We start from the raw sequence: 19507 nt of genomic DNA, 5'->3' as shown, positions 1-19507 counted from the left end.
TGGGTTCATCTTGAAATTCTGAAACGTCCAAATTTCTGGATCAATAAAAAGTAGTTTAATTATAATCAGATTTAACAGCGACTTCCTCTGACGGCAAACCAAACGAGTTCAAAATGCATCTATGAGCTAGGCTATTGAAGATTAACTATCTTGGAAACTTGTATTTTTAGAACGTTATTTTCCCGTTGAGTTCTACAACAGTTTAAAAGATTCACCGCAAATCTACAAATGTGTTAAACGTTCACGTTAAAATGTTATACTTGCTCTCAGCAGGTTGAGGTCTCGACTTAAGATTGCTCCAGCGCATGACAAGTGGGGGAGGGGGGAATTGGTTTAATTTGAGACATGCAGAGAAGTCTGCATGTCCTGTTTACTGAACTGAATGAATTCCTAGCGCCCAGACTAGGTATAAGAGAAAACAAACATGTGTTCCTGGGGCTATTATCCAATTACTTTTTTTTCAGAATGTGTATACTTCTGAACCAAACTGTACGGAGTTGTCATTGTATGCCTTTGGCGCAGGTGGGACTTGTGATCTAGGCTACTGGCTCAGAGTGGGGGCCACTACCACTGCACCACAAGAGTCCCGTGTACATCTGGTGAGGGGATTGGGCTTGTCTGTGGTCTCCTCTTAATGATATTGTGCCCGATATGCCACTACATTTTTGTGTGTCTCTACTGAGTCCACTTAAATTGCTTCTTGGAAACTTGCTCTGTTCACCCAACCTAAATGTGAACCTGCATGTAAGTTTCCATTTATTGCCTAGGCATTTTTAAGTATTGAGTTAGTGATGCCATTATTAACTCTTAAATGCCTATTAAGTTCCTACCTGATCTCTCTTCCTGGGGGAGATTAGAAGAAGATATTGGCAGCCTGACTTCTAAACACCATAAATAGTACAATCTCAGCTAAAGCAACACCAGTCACTAGACTTCATAGACATTAACTTCTGCAATTTATTTAGATGTGTGGCAATGAATGGATGTTTTTGGAGTTACCCAATCCACTGTTCATGTTATACTAACTAATAGAAGACGGAGAATTGGGATAAGGGGAGATTCTGTGGATGGCAACCTGTGATTGGTAGAAAACCATAATAGGACTTCGTGCTGGGGCTGCAATTACTGAGACTATATCTTCATGACTTGGTTGAGGAAAGTGAATGTATTATCGCCAAGTTTGCAGATTGCAAAAAGATGGGAAGGCAAGTGGTGAGGATGACAGTCTTCAGAAGGATATAGACTGGCTAAGCAAGTGGAGAAAAACTTGGGAGATGGAATATACTGTGGGAAATGTGAAGTTGTGCATGTTGACAAGAAGAATAGAGCAGTCGAATATTTAAATTTGAGATTACAGAAAGCTACAGGATAGAAGGATTTGGGAGTCCTCATGCTTGAATCATGGAAAAACTAGCACACAAGTTCATTGTGTTACAGGGAAAGCAAATTAATGTTGACCTTTGTTTCAAAAGGAATGGAGTATAAAAATTGGGAAATCTTAGAAAAGTTAAACAACCACTGAAAAGAATAGTTTCTATTTCTAGGATACTGTGAACAGTTTTGGTCCCCATATTTAAGGAAAGATGTTGTAGGCAGTCCAGAGAAGGTTCAGTAGGTTGATTGTGGATATGGAGGGACTTTGTTCTGAGTAGAGATGAGGTGTAGGTTGGGTCTGTGCTCATTGGAATTTAGAAGAATGCGAGGTGTCATTATCGAAACGTAGAAGATTCATTGGGGTCTTGACAGAGGGGTTGTTTCCCCTTGTGAGAGTCTTGAACCAGAGGGCATAATTTCAGAATGGGGAGTCACCCAAGTAGGAGATAAGTGAGCAATTTCTTCTTTTGGGGAGCATTGAATCTGTGGAATTATTTACTAGGGTTGTCAAGGCTGGGTCATGTATTCAAGACTGAAATAGCCTTTTGATAGTCGTGGAATCCATGGTTATGAACGAAGTGGATTTGAGGATTATCAAATCAGTCATGACCTAATTGAGTGGAAGAGACTTGATGGGCTGAATGGCATTACTTCTGCTCCCACATCTGACGGACCTGGGGAAATATCCATCAAATTTCATCACCTAGCCCAACTCACCCTGTCATGGGATTATACTATTGCTTCAAAACAAAATGTGACTGCAGACTGCTTTAATCCATGATGTGGTGAAATGTACAGAATCAATGGTCTATTCAGAATTGCTTATTTCAGTTGGTGGAATTTAATTGCATAGTCTTACAGATATAAAAGAGCACTATTCCTCTTGGGTGGGTCAGTTTACTTGACACTGTCGTTTACGCTTGAAGTAGGACTCCTGCTTTCTGATGGTCTTTGGTTTATTCAAATTTATTGCAATACTTTGTCCGATTGGTGTCTGTGTTCTGAACTTTAAAAGTTCAAAAATTTTTGTATTTGTATTTTAAATGTCTTTGAAAGTGTCAGCAGAAAGATCAGAGAAGCAGTTATCAATATTGTCAATCTAAACTTTGCACGCAAAGAGAATTTTGAGCCTTGTGAATGATTAGTAATGTATTTCGGCCACTTCTGTGTAATGAATTAAGGAAAGCACACACTCAGCATTTTGGCTTACTGTTTTAATTCTTTCTTCTCCCATTGGTAGATAGTAGCTATGTAATTTTCCATATGTATAAATTGATAACATTCCATTTAATGGACAGGCGATTTTCTGATCATTACTCTGATCTTGGAGGAGGGTGATGAGCACTTTCCCCTGCCAAATCTAATGGTGACCTTTTCCCCCTCATACTCTGCTGTCTGCCAGGTACTGTTTTGAGCTATCTTGTTGAAGGTGCACAGATTTTATTTGTTGGTATGATTTTGTTGATATAAAAGTGGGGGATATTGGTGCTGAGGACATTTTATTAGACACCAGAAATATCAAACTTTGGAATGTTATACTTTCTCATGGTTAACTGCTAATTTGTAGGCAGATTTTCTGAATTATGTACACTACATATGTGTTGTGACCAGGGTGAGAAATGCAAGTGCTAAGGAACTGTGTGTTTCCTATTTTTAATCCTCTGGCTGGGGCACCCTGGTTCTGTCTTCAATGTTTGGTGTTTTTGCAGCCCAGTAAAATAAGTTGATAGAAGAAAGTAGGCTGATGAGTAGCGAAACGCATAATTGTAGCCTATGTTCTGCCCCAAATGCCCTGAAGACAATGCATTGTTTGGAGACTTGAACAAAATCCTTAACCTCAGCCTTCTTAGTCGTTCTACTGCTGTACCAGTACAGGTTTTCCCAGTTTGGTTATCTTGTAGAATTATAAGCCATATTTTCAGACACTTCAGCAGTATGCACCTATGCCTACTTGAAATTGGTTTATAACAGTCTACGCTGAGTTAGCCAGGGATAATTCAGTAGACAGTTGATATGAGCAACATTTTACATCTCACTTATGAAATGAGAATGTGCTCATAGCTTTGAAAGGAGATCAGCGTGTCCTTGGAGGGAATTTAAAGGAGGTCTATTAAGCTGTGATGAAATGAGTGTCAATAGGGAAGCTTGTTTGGGGAAAGGTGGCTTTGAATTGACATTGAGGCATTTGAGATTTTAATTATGATTCTTACAATGTTTATACTTAAGTATGTCACAGCAAGAGAACGTTTGATGTGTTGTGCTACACAAATGCACTTTTTTCGTAAGGGGAGAAATCAACCGTGTTAACAAGATTGAATATAAGGAAATAAGGGATGAATAAGATATTCACCCCTTGAATAAGAAAGGGGGTGAATATATTTTTTTGTGGAAGTGCCTGAGGTTGGGCAGTACGTAGCCTTTGGGATAGTTTGATGGATAAAGTTCAAAGTATGATGTTCCAAAAGCCATTAGGACATACCAAGAAAGTAGATCACTATTGCTCAAGTAGGAGATAGTAGTGAAGTAATTTATAGCACCATAAACTATCCATGATGCCTTTATTTGGTTTTTTGAGGAGACAAAAAATTGAGACGCTTAACAAATTGAGGATTTACTAAGTAATAAAGCAATACTCAACAACAGGCGTAAATGCAAGTTGACACTGGTTCTGGTTGAGTCTGCTTTCTTCTGTTCCTTTTTTTTAAATCTTCTGTGAATATGTACAATTCTGTACTGGACTCTTTTTGGAATGTTCTTTTTAAAATCCGTGTCTAATTTTGGTATTCATATATCCTACCACATTTGATGCAAGCAATTGAATAATGATTCCTAATACAATAGGATCAATTCTACATTTACAATTATATTAATGGACCATTGGTTTGCAGTTAAATGGGCGGCATGGTGGCACAGTGGTTAGCACTGCTGCTGCCTCACAGTGCCGAAGACCCGGGTTCAATTCCCACCTCAGGCAACTGTCTGTGTGGAGTTTGCACATTCTCCCCGTGTCTGCGTGGGTTTCCTCCGGGAACTCCGGTTTCCATATCACAGTCCAAAAACGTGCAGGTTAGGTGAATTGGCCATGCTAAATTGCCCGTAGTGTTAGGTGAAGGGGTAAATGTAGGGGAATGGGTCTGGGTGGGTTGCTGTCCGGAAGGTCGGTGTGGACTTGTTGGGCAGAAGGGCCTGTTTCCACACTGTTTTTTTATATATTAGATTAGATTACTTACAATCGGCTGTTGATACACAATCGATAGTTAGACCCTGGACCACAACTGACAAAGTTGTGATTACGTGTCCTTTTGGTAACATCTTTTGTAGCAGTGAGAATTGGACACGTGCAGACAGAGTAACCATTTTAAATATCTTCCTGCCTTTTCAATTATCCATGTCTAACCAAATTACTGAAACATTTTTTCACATACAAGCAATTAACTCTTTGCTTGCCAAAAAAGCCCATTTTAAAAAATAAAGTAGAGCACCTAAAACTCGTAGTACAAAAACAAATCATCTTTCTTTCAATAACCCTGGTATTGTGAAATGAGGAAGAAACGAAGTAGAGATTTTTCTGAAATTGGCCACAAATGATCTTCACTTTGTGCATCTCACAAGAGTTAATAGTGCAATGATTGGAAAAGATCGTATACCCTTTAAAGGATAAGGTTGATAATAGGTGGTTCTTTTAGAGTCATAGAGATGTACAGCATGGAAACGCCCTTCGGTCCAACCCACTCATGCCTACCAGATATCCCAACCTAATCTAGTCCCACCTGCCAGCACCTGGCCCATATCCCGCCAAACTCTTTCTATTCATATACCCATCCAAATGCCTCTTAAATGTTGCAATTGTACCAGCCTCCACCACATCCTCTGGCAGCTCATTCCATACGTGTACCACCCACTGTGAGAAAAAGTTGCCTCGTAGGGCTCTTTTATATCTTTCCCCTCTCACCCTAAACCTATTCTCTCTAGTTCTGGACTCCCCGACCCCAGGGAAAAGACATTGCCTATTTACCCTATCCATGCCCTTCATAATTTTATAAACCTCTATAAGGTCACCCCTCAGCCTCCAATGCTGCAGGGAAAACACTTCTTAGCCCATTGAACCATCTAATCAAGATCCTGTTGTAATCGGAGGTAACCCTCTTCGCTATCTACTATACCTCCAATTTTGGTGTCATCTGCAAACTTAGTAACTATACCTCTTCTGCTCGCATCCAAATCATTTATGTAAATTCTTTCCTAGTTTTGTAAATGGCTTGAAAGAGAAGTTAAGTTCAAATGATTGCACAGTAATTTTGTGAATTTAAAGGGAAACATCGAAATTTCACTTGTTTTAATTTTTATTGGATGAAGTGAAATAATAATGTAACTAATAGTCTATGGTTTAATATTGTTGAAGGATTCGTGACTATGATGAAGACCACATTTTGTGGCTTCTAAGGGATCCCGTGCATTTAAGTGGAGTTGAAGGACTAGTTTGCTGTTCTGTGTTGTTGAGAGGAAGGGGTTTACTTTTCCATAGGCAATGTGTGGTTCATTTCACTGCTCCTTGAAGACCGAGTTCCCCTCATTCGTAAGCAAGGCGGAGGGGGGAGGTAGTGAACTATCTTTGATTATATACCAGCTCTGGAAGGCCTTCGAGTAAGTTGCCCGACTTTGGCCAGAAAGTTTGTGTGATCTGAATTAACAATGGTTAATCGAATGCTGATTTTTAAAGAAGAAATAAACGTCGTGATAGAAGACGTCGCAATATTGTCAAAATGTTAAGAATGATCGTTGCAAGAGTGATACAGATTGCTAGATTTCGTACGATCATCTTTCAAATCAGACTGCCAAAAATTATGTTCATAAAATAAAATCCAGTGTTTCCCTTTTTTTTCATGTTTAATATAGTGTAAGCATTTGATTCCTAAATTTTCATTGGAAACACCAGAATTCTATGTAGATATAATCCAATCCCTTGTTCCTGTATCAGAGTAGTTTACAAAACTCCTATGTAGAGTGTGTTGTGTTTTCTAAAATGACGTTTGTGAAAATGGCACATCTTAAATAAAAATGTGCGATTTCCATTTAATAAATGGTATTTAGTATTCGACGAGGCATCGAACGAGTTTTTCAAATTTTGTTGTGAAAGGCGCCTATGATACGCCTTGTTTTCGTTTGGAGTCCCTCTTGACTGGGAGGACCTAGTTTAATGCTCTTTGTCGTGAAGTTACCCTTGACTGGGAGGACCTGCGTTGAGCCTCTTTGTGTTGAAGCCTGTGAGGGAAGGAACTGAGCAGAACGGAGCTGTGCTGTATAGGTAAACCTACCCGTGGTTTGTGAGTTTTGACACATGTTAAAAGCTTCGGGGTCATTGGAATCATTCCAAGATTTATATGTGCATACGCTGCTTAGAAGATTCGTGTTTGTTTGTGAGCTGGGGGTCATTTTAATTTGTAACAGGAAGTCGAGGCCTAAAGGCGCCATTACAGCCTGAAATCCAGCGAACGCGTTTGCGAGGCACTTGGTTCAACAGCAGTAATCTGGAGCGACCGCGGCTACCGATTCACATTGTTGGATAAATTGGTTAAAGATGCTTTAAAGACAGAAGCATCCGTCGAATAAACTGCTTTAGTTCGTGTGCGTGGCACGCAGGATAAAATCAGACTGTTTTGTGGGGGATGGGAGGACAAATTTGTTTGGAGGTTCGCCTTGGTCTTTACAGTTAAATACTGAATCAATTTCCCATACTTAAACAGTTTATCCCAAAATATTTTTTTAGTCTTGTTTAAAGTGGCTCGAATTGCAGTTCTGACACCGTTGTCTGGATCTGTTCGTAGTTTGGAGGAGCTGAACCGTTTGTGTAAATGTGTTCCTGTTTTCTGTTTCTTTCACCCGTGATCACTTTCTCGATTTATTATAACTGTTTAAATGTTACGGTTGAGGGTTTAGTTAGTGTGAATGCAGTTGTTTCCTGCATCAGGACGTTGAGGCCTGGAAGCCTTGTAATCCGATAAGCTACATTGAAAATGATTGTGTACAATGCAAGAGGTGTAAAATTTACTGCAGCTCAAACGATTTGACCGACACCCACACCTGCAGAGTGTTCTTGTATCGCATTTGGATTTAATTCCCCCGCCGCACGCCGTAGACAACTAAACTTGGGTACAAGCGTTGTGACTTGTTTGGTTTTCATGCTGTTGAATGTATTATGTTCAAAATTGACGGAACTACATGAGATCATTCTGATCCATTCAGTGGAGCCAGATGAAACGTTATGATTCGGCGAGAATTCATCGCCGCCACCCCGCCCCAATTTTGTGGTGGTCCTTGGGCAAAGAACCATCAATTGTGCCTGTTAGTGCGCCTCTTAGCTCAACAGTGAGGGTGACCACGACGTAACTGCCTTCATGCCGATCAGATACTTCACTGCTTTTTGCTAAAGTATTAATCTTTTAGTTTGCATAATGTCAAGTGCTTTTAAGAGTTCATATTTAAGGCCACTTTGTTTTCTTTTCAGGTAGTCTGCCTTGTAAATTTTTCAGAGCAAAAATCCTATAATAGCGAGAGGCTAATGTGCATCCTGAGTTTGCGAGCGCTACCCCTATGCATATTGAGATTGGTAACTTATGTGAAGGCTTACCATTTGATGTAGATTGGCGCAATTCACTTAATATCTACTACATTATCTTTTAGTGCAGCTTTAGTGTTTGCCTATTGTACTCCTTTTCAAAGGAAGAGTTTATATTGGTGCACCAGAAATCCATGTGTTCTAACATGGATTAGTGTTCTAATTTAAACACTAAATTATGAAACTTGAAGGCAACCATAAATCGTAGAGCTTTGGTTTTGCGCGCATCACAATTGTGGAATTACTGATTCCTTTGTGATTTTTTTTTGTGTGCTAACACATGTTGCACAGATTTCTTCAGTCCTAATAGTCACTTGGTAATGTTGCTACTGCAACTACTCAAAATTCAATGTTTTATAGAATGCGCAATAATTAATTTGTAATGAATCGCTCATTCTCTGTAAAGACCTGCCTTTTTTTTTCTTTTGCAGTTGCTTGTGTAGCGCCTTGGCTAAACAGCGCAGAATTAATCTATAAAAATGCCAGATAACGGCACCGAGGAGGCTGGCCCCAGTACAGATGATATTTGCCGTGACTTCCTGCGCAACGTCTGCAACCGCGGTAAGCGCTGCAAGTTCCGCCACCCAGACGCTAATGAGATGTCCACCCTTGGCCTTTTATCTTCTGATCTACCTGTTAATAAAGGTGAGATTCCGATCTGCCACGACTATCAGAAGGGTGACTGTCAAAGAGGGCCCAAATGTAAGTTCCTGCACGTAAAGCGCGACGAGTATGGTTATGAAAACCAAGGTATGGCGCACAGCCAGGTGTTTTCTCCCTTGGCACGCAGATATGACCGCTACGATGACCTCTACGATGGCTACGACGCTCACATGAAGAGGAGAAGGATGGAGGGCATGGGGTTTGAAGTATACGACTACGGCATGCAAAATCCTGGCGCAGCTGACTACCGGTTTCTGAAGGAAGAGAATCTCATGCTTCAAAAGCGTGTTGAGGATCTCCAAAAACAGGTGTCAAACCTGATGGCCACCAATGAGCTCCTCCTGGAGCAGAATGCAAATCTCCGCAACCAAGTGAAGATGGGAATGATGACTCCCATGACCCCCATGACCTCCATGACACCTATGACACCCACGCCCACTGCAACAGCTGGGAGATTCACCACCCAGTGACATTGGAGTTGATTACCTGAAAGAGGTGTGACTCAACTCCTTTAAATACCTGTTTGTCACTTCAGTATACTAATAAAGAAACCTATGTAGTTTGTCAGATCTGAGAACGTTGTGCTGGGACTCTGCTTTACAGTTGCAAATTTACAAATTGACCAATATAAGACCACAAGCTCAATCAATATTAAGGCAGTTTTAACATACCACTACCGTGAATTTATAAATGGACAGGGGTTGCTGTGATACCCTTTCCAGCATTTCATTTGGGAGTGGTAAGAACAATATCGAAGATTCTGGTGTTCGTGTTTATATCCCATTTCCCTGCTGTGAACATTTAAACCATTTTGAATAATTTGACCTTCTTTTCTTGCCTCCACTGTTCACTAATTTAAGAAAAAGTATGAAAGAAAGTCTGGGTATAATCCAGTGTTGGCTTTGGACAATTTTCCAAGCAACGCAATTTGAATTTTCCATCCATTGACTGCATTATGGCCATACATGCGCAGGTTTGAGTCTTCTCACCGTTTCATGCATTTGCTTTTATGAAAACGTGTTGCAAGACTTGAGGTGTTTGCCAGATTTATCTTTGGCAAAACTAGGTAACAGAAGCAGAAGTGAATTAAGTGGCAAAATTGGCAACTCATTGAACCATCTGTACTGTAAAATCATCCAGTGTGTCACGGTGAGATGCTTTGGTATGTGTTGCAAGTTGTAATGGTTTTGGGTACTAAAGAGCTGTATAAGTCTTGATCGATCTTGCTGTCCTGATCTATTTTCTCAGCTAAATCTAGGGAATGGGAACTTACAGCCCTTCATATACCCAAATCATCTTTTAAACATGTAGTTAGCTGCCTCATGTGTTTGTTACTTTGTATGTAACTGACCTTTGTGAGAACCAAGTCAATCATTAGCCAGTTAGTCAACTGTACCACAAGAATGAGGCATTTTTAATGCTCTGCATAATGGGTATTGTTGGGTTGGTGGTACTTTGGTCATTAGAAATCTGTATTGTAGTGGGTTGGTTTTTTGCATTGGTGGGAGCCCATGGCTCCTCCATGCAGTTTTTCTGTTAGTCATCTTGTATTGCTTTCTACTTTAAAACTCAATTTAAAACAATTGAATGAGTGTAGATATTAGTTGCCATGTTTTCACTATGTCCAGTGAAGAGAGAGTTTTGCCTGCTGTTAGTAATTCCCCAGCTACTGTTCATAAGTTTTTAAATTTATTTTTCTTGTCACTCTGCTACCCCTATTGGAGGCCAGAAATTTAGCCTCAGAAAATCTTGATCTTTCTCTGGCTGTTGCAGCAAATAAAGAGACAACCTTCTTCCGATTCTCATCCTCTCTTTGAAGAAACAGCTGGTCTTCATTCTGCCACTCCAACTGGTAATGGTGGACATGGACTAGCCCCTACAGCTACTGTATTCCTGATTTCCCTTTATCCACATGCTTCCATCTCCTTCCTTTTATGCCATCTTTTAAGCTCAAGGGATAAAGTACAGCTTTGCGTTGCAAAATGCAATTCATTGTGCTACCACTAGGTATTGGTGATGATGGATATCAAGCTAATACTGCGACTACCAGATACTTTTGGAATTCCTTTCTTGTAGTTTAGGAATATTAATTATTTTAGTTATAATTGGTATACAGGGATGGATGAGTCATAATTGGGTGTGCAGTAGAATCCTGTTTGTGATAGATGGGGCACAATAGCTTATTCATCAGATTTGCATAAATGACTCAAATCAATTTCTCTCAGCAGGACCTAAAGCAGGTTTTTGCCATTAATGCATACGATACAAATTTCATGGATTTAACTGTAGCCTCTTTCAGTTCCTCAAACCACAGTGCTTGAGTATCGCTTGCTCTCTGTAGCGTTTATTTTAGATTCTTGCACTGAAACATACCGTGATACTATTTACAGTCATAACTGGCCTCATTTGTTTAGGATTCTGGCATCCATTTATCCCCCATTATGGTGTTTGTATGTACTATGTGAATTTAGTTCATTTCAACTTAAAGCTTGGGGTCAATATTTAAGCCGTTAATATTTCTTCTCCTACCCCTCTCATTTACCTAAATTGTTGGGCACCACTCAAACTTAAGTTAACTCTGGGGAGGGTGGTCAGGAGCAGTTCTTGGTCAATGGCTACTCATCAGTTATTGTTAACCCTTTCCAGTCAAAAAAAGACATTCAACAGTGTTTTTGCTTGGCTTACAACTCCCAGACTATACTGTTGCACCAAGATTTATTTAATAATTCAGAAATAATTATTAATTGTATTTCTTAGTGTATTTTCACAGTGAAATTCTTTATACAATCTACACAGACCCTGTCATAATTATTGACACTTTTTATACAAAGGAATTTTGATTTGAGGTCTGAGTTAATGTGGTCATCGTGAGATCTGTGCATCTGGAGAATGTTGCAGTACTGTGATAGTGCATGCATTCTATCTGCCATTGATCTGAACTGCAATTCTGTTCCTTCAGTTTAAGTTCTGGCTTTTACTACTGATTGCTAAGTAGTTTTTTTAAATCATTCAATGTTTTATTATTACTATGCTACCAAATTACATTGTTTCCTGCATTGGACTTAACTTGCAGAGAAGTGGTTATCCTGATATTAGTAAACACTTCAATTGCCATCTAGGTATGCCAATAAAATGGGAAACCATCACTGCTATTGTTGGTTCTTTATGGGCTGGAAAGGTTTAATGGTACAGTATGTGTATAATGTGTATATATTGATTGCTGCATAATTCTTTGCTATGGTTAATGCTTTTCTATGCGATTACATGTAGACTGTTCTTTCCCATGGTTAATCGTTCCATTGATGCAGACCTCCAGGACAGCAGAACCTATAGAGTCCTAAACTAAGTGTACTTCGTTTAATTGTAGATCTTTTAAAGCAAAAATGTGTTCACCTTCATTTCTATGGAAGTCTGTTGAGTGTATAACAATAAAGCAAATTTTCATTTGTGAATTGTTTTGTATTCCTTGTGTTTGTAGTGCATACTTGTATCCCAGAACAGGCAATGCTATTTAATGGTTCTTTTGAGTTAAAATTTTGTCCTTCACCCCAGGACGTGTTAAAACGCAACCTAATCTAATAATATTAGAACGTGATTACTAAACCATTTGGAGGTGACAGGTACTATGAAACATGCTGTTAAAGCTTCATCACTTTGGAGCTGTTTTAACCAGCAGGAGGGAGAAATGGCTATGGCATTTATTTAAGGAAAGACTGCCACCTACTTTCCAAGTTCCCTGTGCCTTCTACTTTGACTGCAGTCAGTGATCTGATGTATGTTTGTGACCTACCTAGGATGGGGAATTAATTTGTTTTAAGATTTTATGCAAATCATATTTGAAGGTATAGTTTTTAAAAACTAGAAATGGGTTGTTTTAAAATTGGAAACCATATGAGGAACCGTTGAGAAAGGGCTTATCTTGGAAAAAGCATGGATCAGAAACAGGTGAGTTGCCTGTTAGCCAGTGATTTTAAACAGGAGTGTTTTTCTTTTAAATCTGAATTCTATTTAGAAGCAGGTTATGTTAGAAGAATGGAAGGTAAATGTAATTCTAGTCAAAAATGTTCCCATATTTGGTCATTAGTTCTACAGGATACCCTGCAAAATAAATGATCCTATCCTTCCCTGGCATCCAAAAATCCTCTTCTAGCAAGGGTCATAGAGCAGTATTCTGGATTTGGAATCCTGTCTTTTTTTGGCTAGGTGTGGTGTTGAGTCATTCTATTGTACCTAAATTACTGAATTCAGTACAGACTGCTGAATTTCCAAGGACCCTGAATATAATCAAAATTAAAACCAATTGTGTCCATTGGAAATTTAAACCTTGTTTGACATTTTTCCATGTGTGCATGCTAATATGAAGGCTTATGTTCAGGAGAGCCATTGAAGAGCGGTAAATGTTAAGACTTAAGTTTTTTTTGTAAGAAAGATATAAATAGATCATGCCTGCTAAATTTGTTCTCACTATCTGTAGAAAATATTTGAAGCAGAGAGAAGCCATGATGCTAGGGACACTGATGAGGAATGGATGGTCCATTGGGTTAGATGCTGTTCCTTTTGAACTGTTTGAATTTGTGACCCCTAATTTTGGATTCTGCAATAAGTGGAAAAATTCTTTCCACACTTTCAAGCAACTCTGTCAGGTCTTCTCTCTTAATTTTAATTTTTTTCCTGATATCTATAATCAGCTCAACTCCAGTAACATCCTTGAAATTGAAAACTTATTTCCAGTCATTTTCTTTTTTTCTCCTTACCTCTAAGTGTTTGCTGGGTTCCAGTTCTTCAAGTGGCACTTGCATTTCAGAACCTCTCCCAAGTGTTCATTATGTAAAATTCAAGCATGGCCTATAAATTTCAGTTGTTTGGTTAAACATCCTCTGCCAATGGGGAAAATGCACAGCTACATGTTTTTAAAGTTTTACTTTAAATAATATGAAGCTTGTTCCCATTGCACCAGGTTTTATTCTAAAATATTAATGTTGATGGGGCCTAGGTATTGGAGCAAGGCGTTACGTCTGCTGGTGAAAGGGGCACAAATATCTTGGGCTCCTTCCCATTGTTCTGATTGAAGGACTTTTTAAAAAAATTTTCTCCATGATACCTTTTATACTGCATGGGAACCAGAATTATTCACAGAACACACTGACCAAAGTCCAAGTTTGTTAAATTCTACTTGCAAATTCTATATCCATGAGACTAAACCCCAGTGCTTTGATAGCATTTTTTTTGATGATTTGCTGACCAGCCTTACCTGTTGTTAAAAAAAATTCCCCGTTTATCCTGAAATTTTTGTTTTCTGTACCTTGTTTAATTTCTTGTTTTCCAAAATGTGGGTGATGTTTCAGCTTTGCTAACCAAAGGGTATCGCTTTTTGGTCATCTACGTGAAAATTTATTTCCTGCTCCACTGTAAGTTTTATAGTGTCTTATGATGCATTTTCCTCTGCCATACCACCATGTTTGGTATAATTGGCAAATTTTTGATTTGAGAAGATTTATGAATAAATCAAATAGTTAATACTTAATCATTGTGATCTAAGCAGTGAACTTTGTGGATCCTTTAATCTGAGTAACTGCTTTTAATACTGACCTTTGCGCTCTCACAATGTTACCCTGAGATGCAAGTGACTACCCTGTTGGCTACATGATAGGAATCATGTTCGTATGGTACAGAAGTGATGACTCTAATGTACAGGCATTAATAAACCAATTTGGTTTTTACAACTGTTAGAAAATTGCATGATACAATTTCTAGATTTTCTAAAGCTGAGTTTGAATTGTCATGTGATGTTAGTTCTCATCTCTAGTCCTGGAACATGACTATTCTACTGCATCCACTTGAAGTGAATATCTGTAGATTGATGCCCATCTCTGGTAGGAATAGGTTCATTTGATAATTTGTTTCCAATTCAGCATTAAATAATTAGTGAGATCACTGTATGGAAAGTGAAAACACTCTGAAAGTACAGTCAAGGAAGCTCTAAAGATTTTCTGAAGTAGAGGAGTTTTGCGAGTCTCGTTTCTGATTGGATGTGCTTAATGAGTGTCGAAAATGGAAATTTTAGTTCTCATATGTATCTCTTATTGATGAAAACTTAATCGATAAAATAGGAAAGTTGACAGCTATTTTTCTAAATTTAAAAGAATCCACCAAAAGTGAAATAATGCCAAATGGTAATGGTGTTTGGATATGCAAGAGTTGAAAATTGCCTGAACAGGTCCTGTTTTTGTCGCTAAACCAGTTTTTATTTTCCTGCTACTCTATTCAGTATATTCAACGTTACTCATACAGTTGCAATTCAATTTCAAATTTCATTTGGCATGCATTTAAAAAATATGAACTTGGATTCTTACAACTGTTGATGTTATACCACAAAAGGCCAAGGGATGCAATTAACTGCTCCAGTTTTGTTTTCTCAACTTTCTCTTGGCAATTGAGAAGTAGTTCCTTTCCTTTTTTCTCCTTATCTCCTAAAGGTTTGCTGGATTCCAGTCCTTCAAGTCTCAGTTGCCTTTCAGCACCCCTCCCAAGTGTTCATTACATGCAAAACTCAGACACGACCTTAAACTTAAGTTGTTTGGTTAAACGTGCTCTGCCAATGGGAAAAACAAAAATAAACTACCTGCCATCAAAGTAAAACTTTGAAGAATATGAAGCTTATTCTAAAATATTAACGTTGATTGGCAAGCATTGGAGCAAAACCTTATGTCTGCTGGTGCAAAGGGCACCAACATCTTGGGCTCCTTCCTGCAACTGATTGCAGGAATTGCTAACCTTAGCCTGGTTCCTGGTAGGCCCACGAGTTGAAGGATACTCTGACCAGCCTGGCGCAGAAGCAGTTGAGAGTATAGTTCCCCGGACCACACAATTTGAACTTAATCCTAGTAAAGAATTTGATCTGCATGTAGTTGTTTTGGTCAAATGTGAGGCATGTGGTCTCAATTATTCTGCATACCTTCTGCAGTCCAATGTTTTCTTGACCAACAGGTTGCCCTGAGATTTGGGTTGAGCTGAGAGAAGAGCTTTTGGTGCTTTATGTATCTGTCAAACTATCACCCCAGTTCAGTACTCAAAAATAGAATCCATTTAGGGCACCCTACACTTTCGTTCCTGAAATTGTAACTATTTAATATTGCTGATTTTTGTTTTTACAAGAGAGTCTTTCCACTTTTGGTCTCCTTTTCTGGTTGTTTATTTACTGCACATGAAAGAGAGTGAATGAATTCTCTGAACATTGGATTAACCATAGATGAAATGGTCATGATTTCCACCATCATGATTGTATTCATGTTTCGGAAGGTGGTGTCACAATGGCAAACGTAATCATTTTAAACTCTTAAGCTGCACAGTCAAATTGTGACAGAACACGTTAGCTTCAGCCTAATCTTGGTCTTGATGCAGATATGGACCCAAGAGTTGTATACCAAATGGAATGCGAGAGTAGCAAGTATCCTTGACAGCAAGACGGGGAAGTCGATGAAGTATTGGCAAATATGAATTGGAGTGAAGGTAGTGTCCAGTAAGTGCAGTTGTACTTGATGCAAATGAAGTTCTTTGTTAGGTGGTCATTGTACCCTTGGTTTATCGCTGCAAGGTGCCACAAGTTTCCTCAATTCACTCATCAGCTGCTCAATTCTGAATTACGTCCACTCGCCAAAGATTGAGTGTGGAGCTGTGGCTGCTGATTATTAGTGTATAACTCTATTCACAGCTCCAGATAATGAAGTAGCCAGTTAGGTTACAGTAGGATGTGGATATCATTTGGGGCTTGGGACTTGATCAACCATTTTCTACTGTTCTTTGCTAGATGGCACAGCGGTGGTGTCCCTGCCTCATCTGTCACAACATCTTGGAACAGGTTGATTAGGAGTGCCTATGTTAATGAACTCCTGCAGAGATGTCCTGGAGCTGAGAAGATTGACTTCCAATAACCATTGGGGCTTGAGGCTTGATAACCTCTGGTCTTGGCTGCTAGTTTATACAATGTACTGAAGGCGTTAAAACCTCCCTTCATTGGGCTTCTATCATTGAAATGGACAAGAATATCAAAAGCAGCACAGTGGCTTAGTGGTTAGCACTGCTGCCTCCCAGTGCCACTGCCTCCCGGGTTCAATTCCCGCCTTGGGAAACTGTGGAGTTCTCCCCGTGTCTGCGTGGATTTCTTCCCATAGTCCAAAGGTGAATTGACCATGCTAAATTGTCCATTGTGTTAGGTGTAGGGGAATGGGTCTGTGTGGGTTGCTCTTCGGAGGGTTGGTGTGGACTTGTTGGGCTGAAGGGCCTGTTTCCACACTGTAGGGAATCTAATTAAAAAGCGATAATATCACTTTCAAGTTCCCTTCCATAATTTAAACTGTTCCAATTTGGGCAGGTGTTGTCTCTGATGCATATCCTGCAATTTTCTGCTTCTCATAATTAAGAAACTCTTATCTTTAGAATTACAGTAACTTAAGGCCATCTCCAGGCAACCAAGGATGGGCATTAAGTGCTATTGCAGCATTGTCCATAATAACAAACAGCACAGGATTTTCTTCTGAAAGCTATTCACCCACCTTTTGGGGGGAAAAATAGATTTTGTATGCAGCAATGAGGGTAATGTAAGAGTAGGTATACATTGGATAAGCACTATGAAGGGTTAAGTAAATAATTGTGATGAGGCAAAAACCAGATAAGTCATGATTGGGTTGATGCCCAACTTGGGATTTCAAAGTCTTTGGATGTAGGCAAAAGCAACAAGAGGGCACGGAGAGGTCTTATTGATATCAATAAAGTGATGATATAGGGATAAGATGTGTAAGGGGGCCAGATGAAAGTCAAAGTAAAAGTCTATATCAATAAAGTATGGTCACCAAGAATATCACTGAGGGAAGTAAGAGACCAAAGAGTGCTTTTAAAAACCATTTTCATTACTCCTAAATAATATTATCAAAATGTTGTAAATGTACAGTGAGTGTGCATCTGAAAGAAGTGTTGAATTAAATACTCAGTGGGTGTTAGATATTGAATAAAAGAAACCTTTAATGTGACTGGGGAAAACATGGAATAGGAGGGAAAATAATCTTCAGTTATTTGAAGATGTGAAATTAGTAAGATCATAGGAGAAAGCATAACCTGGTGTTAGTTTGTTTTATTTTACTATTGGACATTTTCCACAGTTTTGTTCCAACTTATTTAAGGTTCTCCTGAAGGTTTTAATCTTGTACTGTTTGGACTGGAAGAAAGAACTGTCCTGGAAACTCTGAGTCAGAATAATTTCTTGACTAGATTAGGTTTGAAGTCAATATAGTTAATGGTCCTGTTCACAAATTTTAAAGTTCTAAAACAAAAAGAAGGCTATTAGGGCACATTGTTGTGTGCTTCCTGAATTCAGGCTGATAAAACAATTGCATGGACAATTAGTAAGTAATTATGAAAGTTCATAAAATACTTCCAGGCCAATACACAATGGTTTGGTCACTGATCAAGCAAATCTTGCTATGCTAGTTTTGCTTTACTTCCTTTGAACATACCCTGTCACTGTTTGGGTACTTCATTTAGGTTGATTCATATGCTGTAGTCTCCCCATTCTCGAATATGGATAATGAAAACATAATGCTGGAAATGCTCAGCGGATCTGGCAGCATCTGTGAAGACAATTAAAAGTTCAGGTCATGACTTCCAGTAGCAGTTTTAGAAGGTGAATATCAGTAGGCAACAAGGGCATTCCTTAGTCTGAAGGGAATTTATGCTCGTTCAGATTGTGCTTTCTTGTAGATATTTCAAGCCCTGATCAAAATCTCAAGCAGACAATGCAACGAATAGTTGATGAGCCACAACTTTAAACTACCCTGGATGTCATGTTGACAAAGTTTATAGCAGTTGATAACTTCTGCGTAACATTTTTGAAGTGTTGGTAGAATTATAGTCTTTGCTGGATTTTAGAACTTAATCCAACTCAAGAAAGTTTTACAGAAAAGCTTAATTTAATTGAGAGAGGAAGACAGGAAATTTCCTAACCAATTTGGTTCAAGTTGTAAATTTGCTCGTTGAGCTGGAAGGTTTGTTTTCAGATGTTTTGTCACCATGCTAGGTAGTATCAGTGACCCCCCACTGAAGCACTGGTGTTATGTCCCGCTTTCTATTTGTGTGTCTTGGTCTTAAGGTGGGTGATATCATTTCCGGTTCTTTTTCTCAGAGGATGGTAGATGGGGTCCAAATCTGTGTGTATTGATGGAGTTCCAGTTAGAATTCCAGACATCTAGGAATTTCCGTGCGTGTCTCTGTTTGGCTTGACTCTGATGGATGTGCTGTCCCTGTTGAAGTGGTGTCCTCCTTTGTCTGTATGTAAGGATACTAGTGATCGTGGGGCATGTCTTTTTGTGGCTAGTTGGTGTTCATGTATACTGTTGGCTAGCCTGTCTGTCCGATGTAATGTTTGTTACGGTCTTTGCATGGTATTTTGTAAATGACATTTGTTTTGCTGGTTGTCTGTATAGGGCCCTTTAGGTTCGTCAGCAATTGTTTAAATGTGTTGTAGGTTTGTGGGCTGCCATGATGCCAAGGGGTCTGGGTAGACTGGAAGTCATTTAAGAGATGTCTTTGATGTATGGTAATGTGGCTAGGGTTTTTGGGCAAGTTATGTCTGTTTGTTTTGATTTTTCAACAATGAACCCAGACTGTGTTTATTGGGTATCCATTCTTGAAGTATCAGTATTTTTCTTCTGCTATTCATAGTTCCTGGGTGCCGCACCATTGAAATAATGTCCTGATGTAGTTTCGTTTGTGGGTGTTGGGATAATTGCTTCTTGTTGTTAGGTATTTGGTCTGTGTGTGTGTGTGTGTGTGTGTGTGTGTGTGTAACTTTCCTGTAGATGC

General features: G+C 39.1%; 1 protein-coding gene across 32 annotated transcripts in view; it reads left to right on the top strand.

Moving 5' to 3' along the window:
* LOC140471223 (zinc finger CCCH domain-containing protein 10-like) overlaps positions 1–19507 on the top strand; it is a 136655-nt gene that overhangs the window by 78596 nt on the left and 38552 nt on the right. For 3 of the 32 annotated variants that reach the window (XM_072567159.1, XM_072567157.1, XM_072567158.1), the window contains exon 1: positions 4553–6679. The exons of 14 other annotated variants lie outside the window; for them this stretch is intronic. Coding sequence is in view for 3 of the 18 variants with exons in the window: in XM_072567163.1 (XP_072423264.1) it covers positions 8470–9123 (654 nt within the window). In the remaining 15 variants the exon portion in view is untranslated. Of the gene's footprint in view, positions 1–5; positions 6699–8421; positions 12106–19507 lie in introns of those variants that run through there. 15 more of the 32 variants (XR_011956926.1, XR_011956925.1, XR_011956902.1 and 12 more) reach the window with 13 other exon arrangements.

This window comes from Chiloscyllium punctatum, chromosome X (genome assembly GCF_047496795.1).
Source record: "Chiloscyllium punctatum isolate Juve2018m chromosome X, sChiPun1.3, whole genome shotgun sequence".
In the NCBI taxonomy this organism is placed as follows: Eukaryota; Metazoa; Chordata; class Chondrichthyes; order Orectolobiformes; family Hemiscylliidae; genus Chiloscyllium; species Chiloscyllium punctatum.
This window is presented reverse-complemented; position numbering and strand designations above follow the sequence as displayed.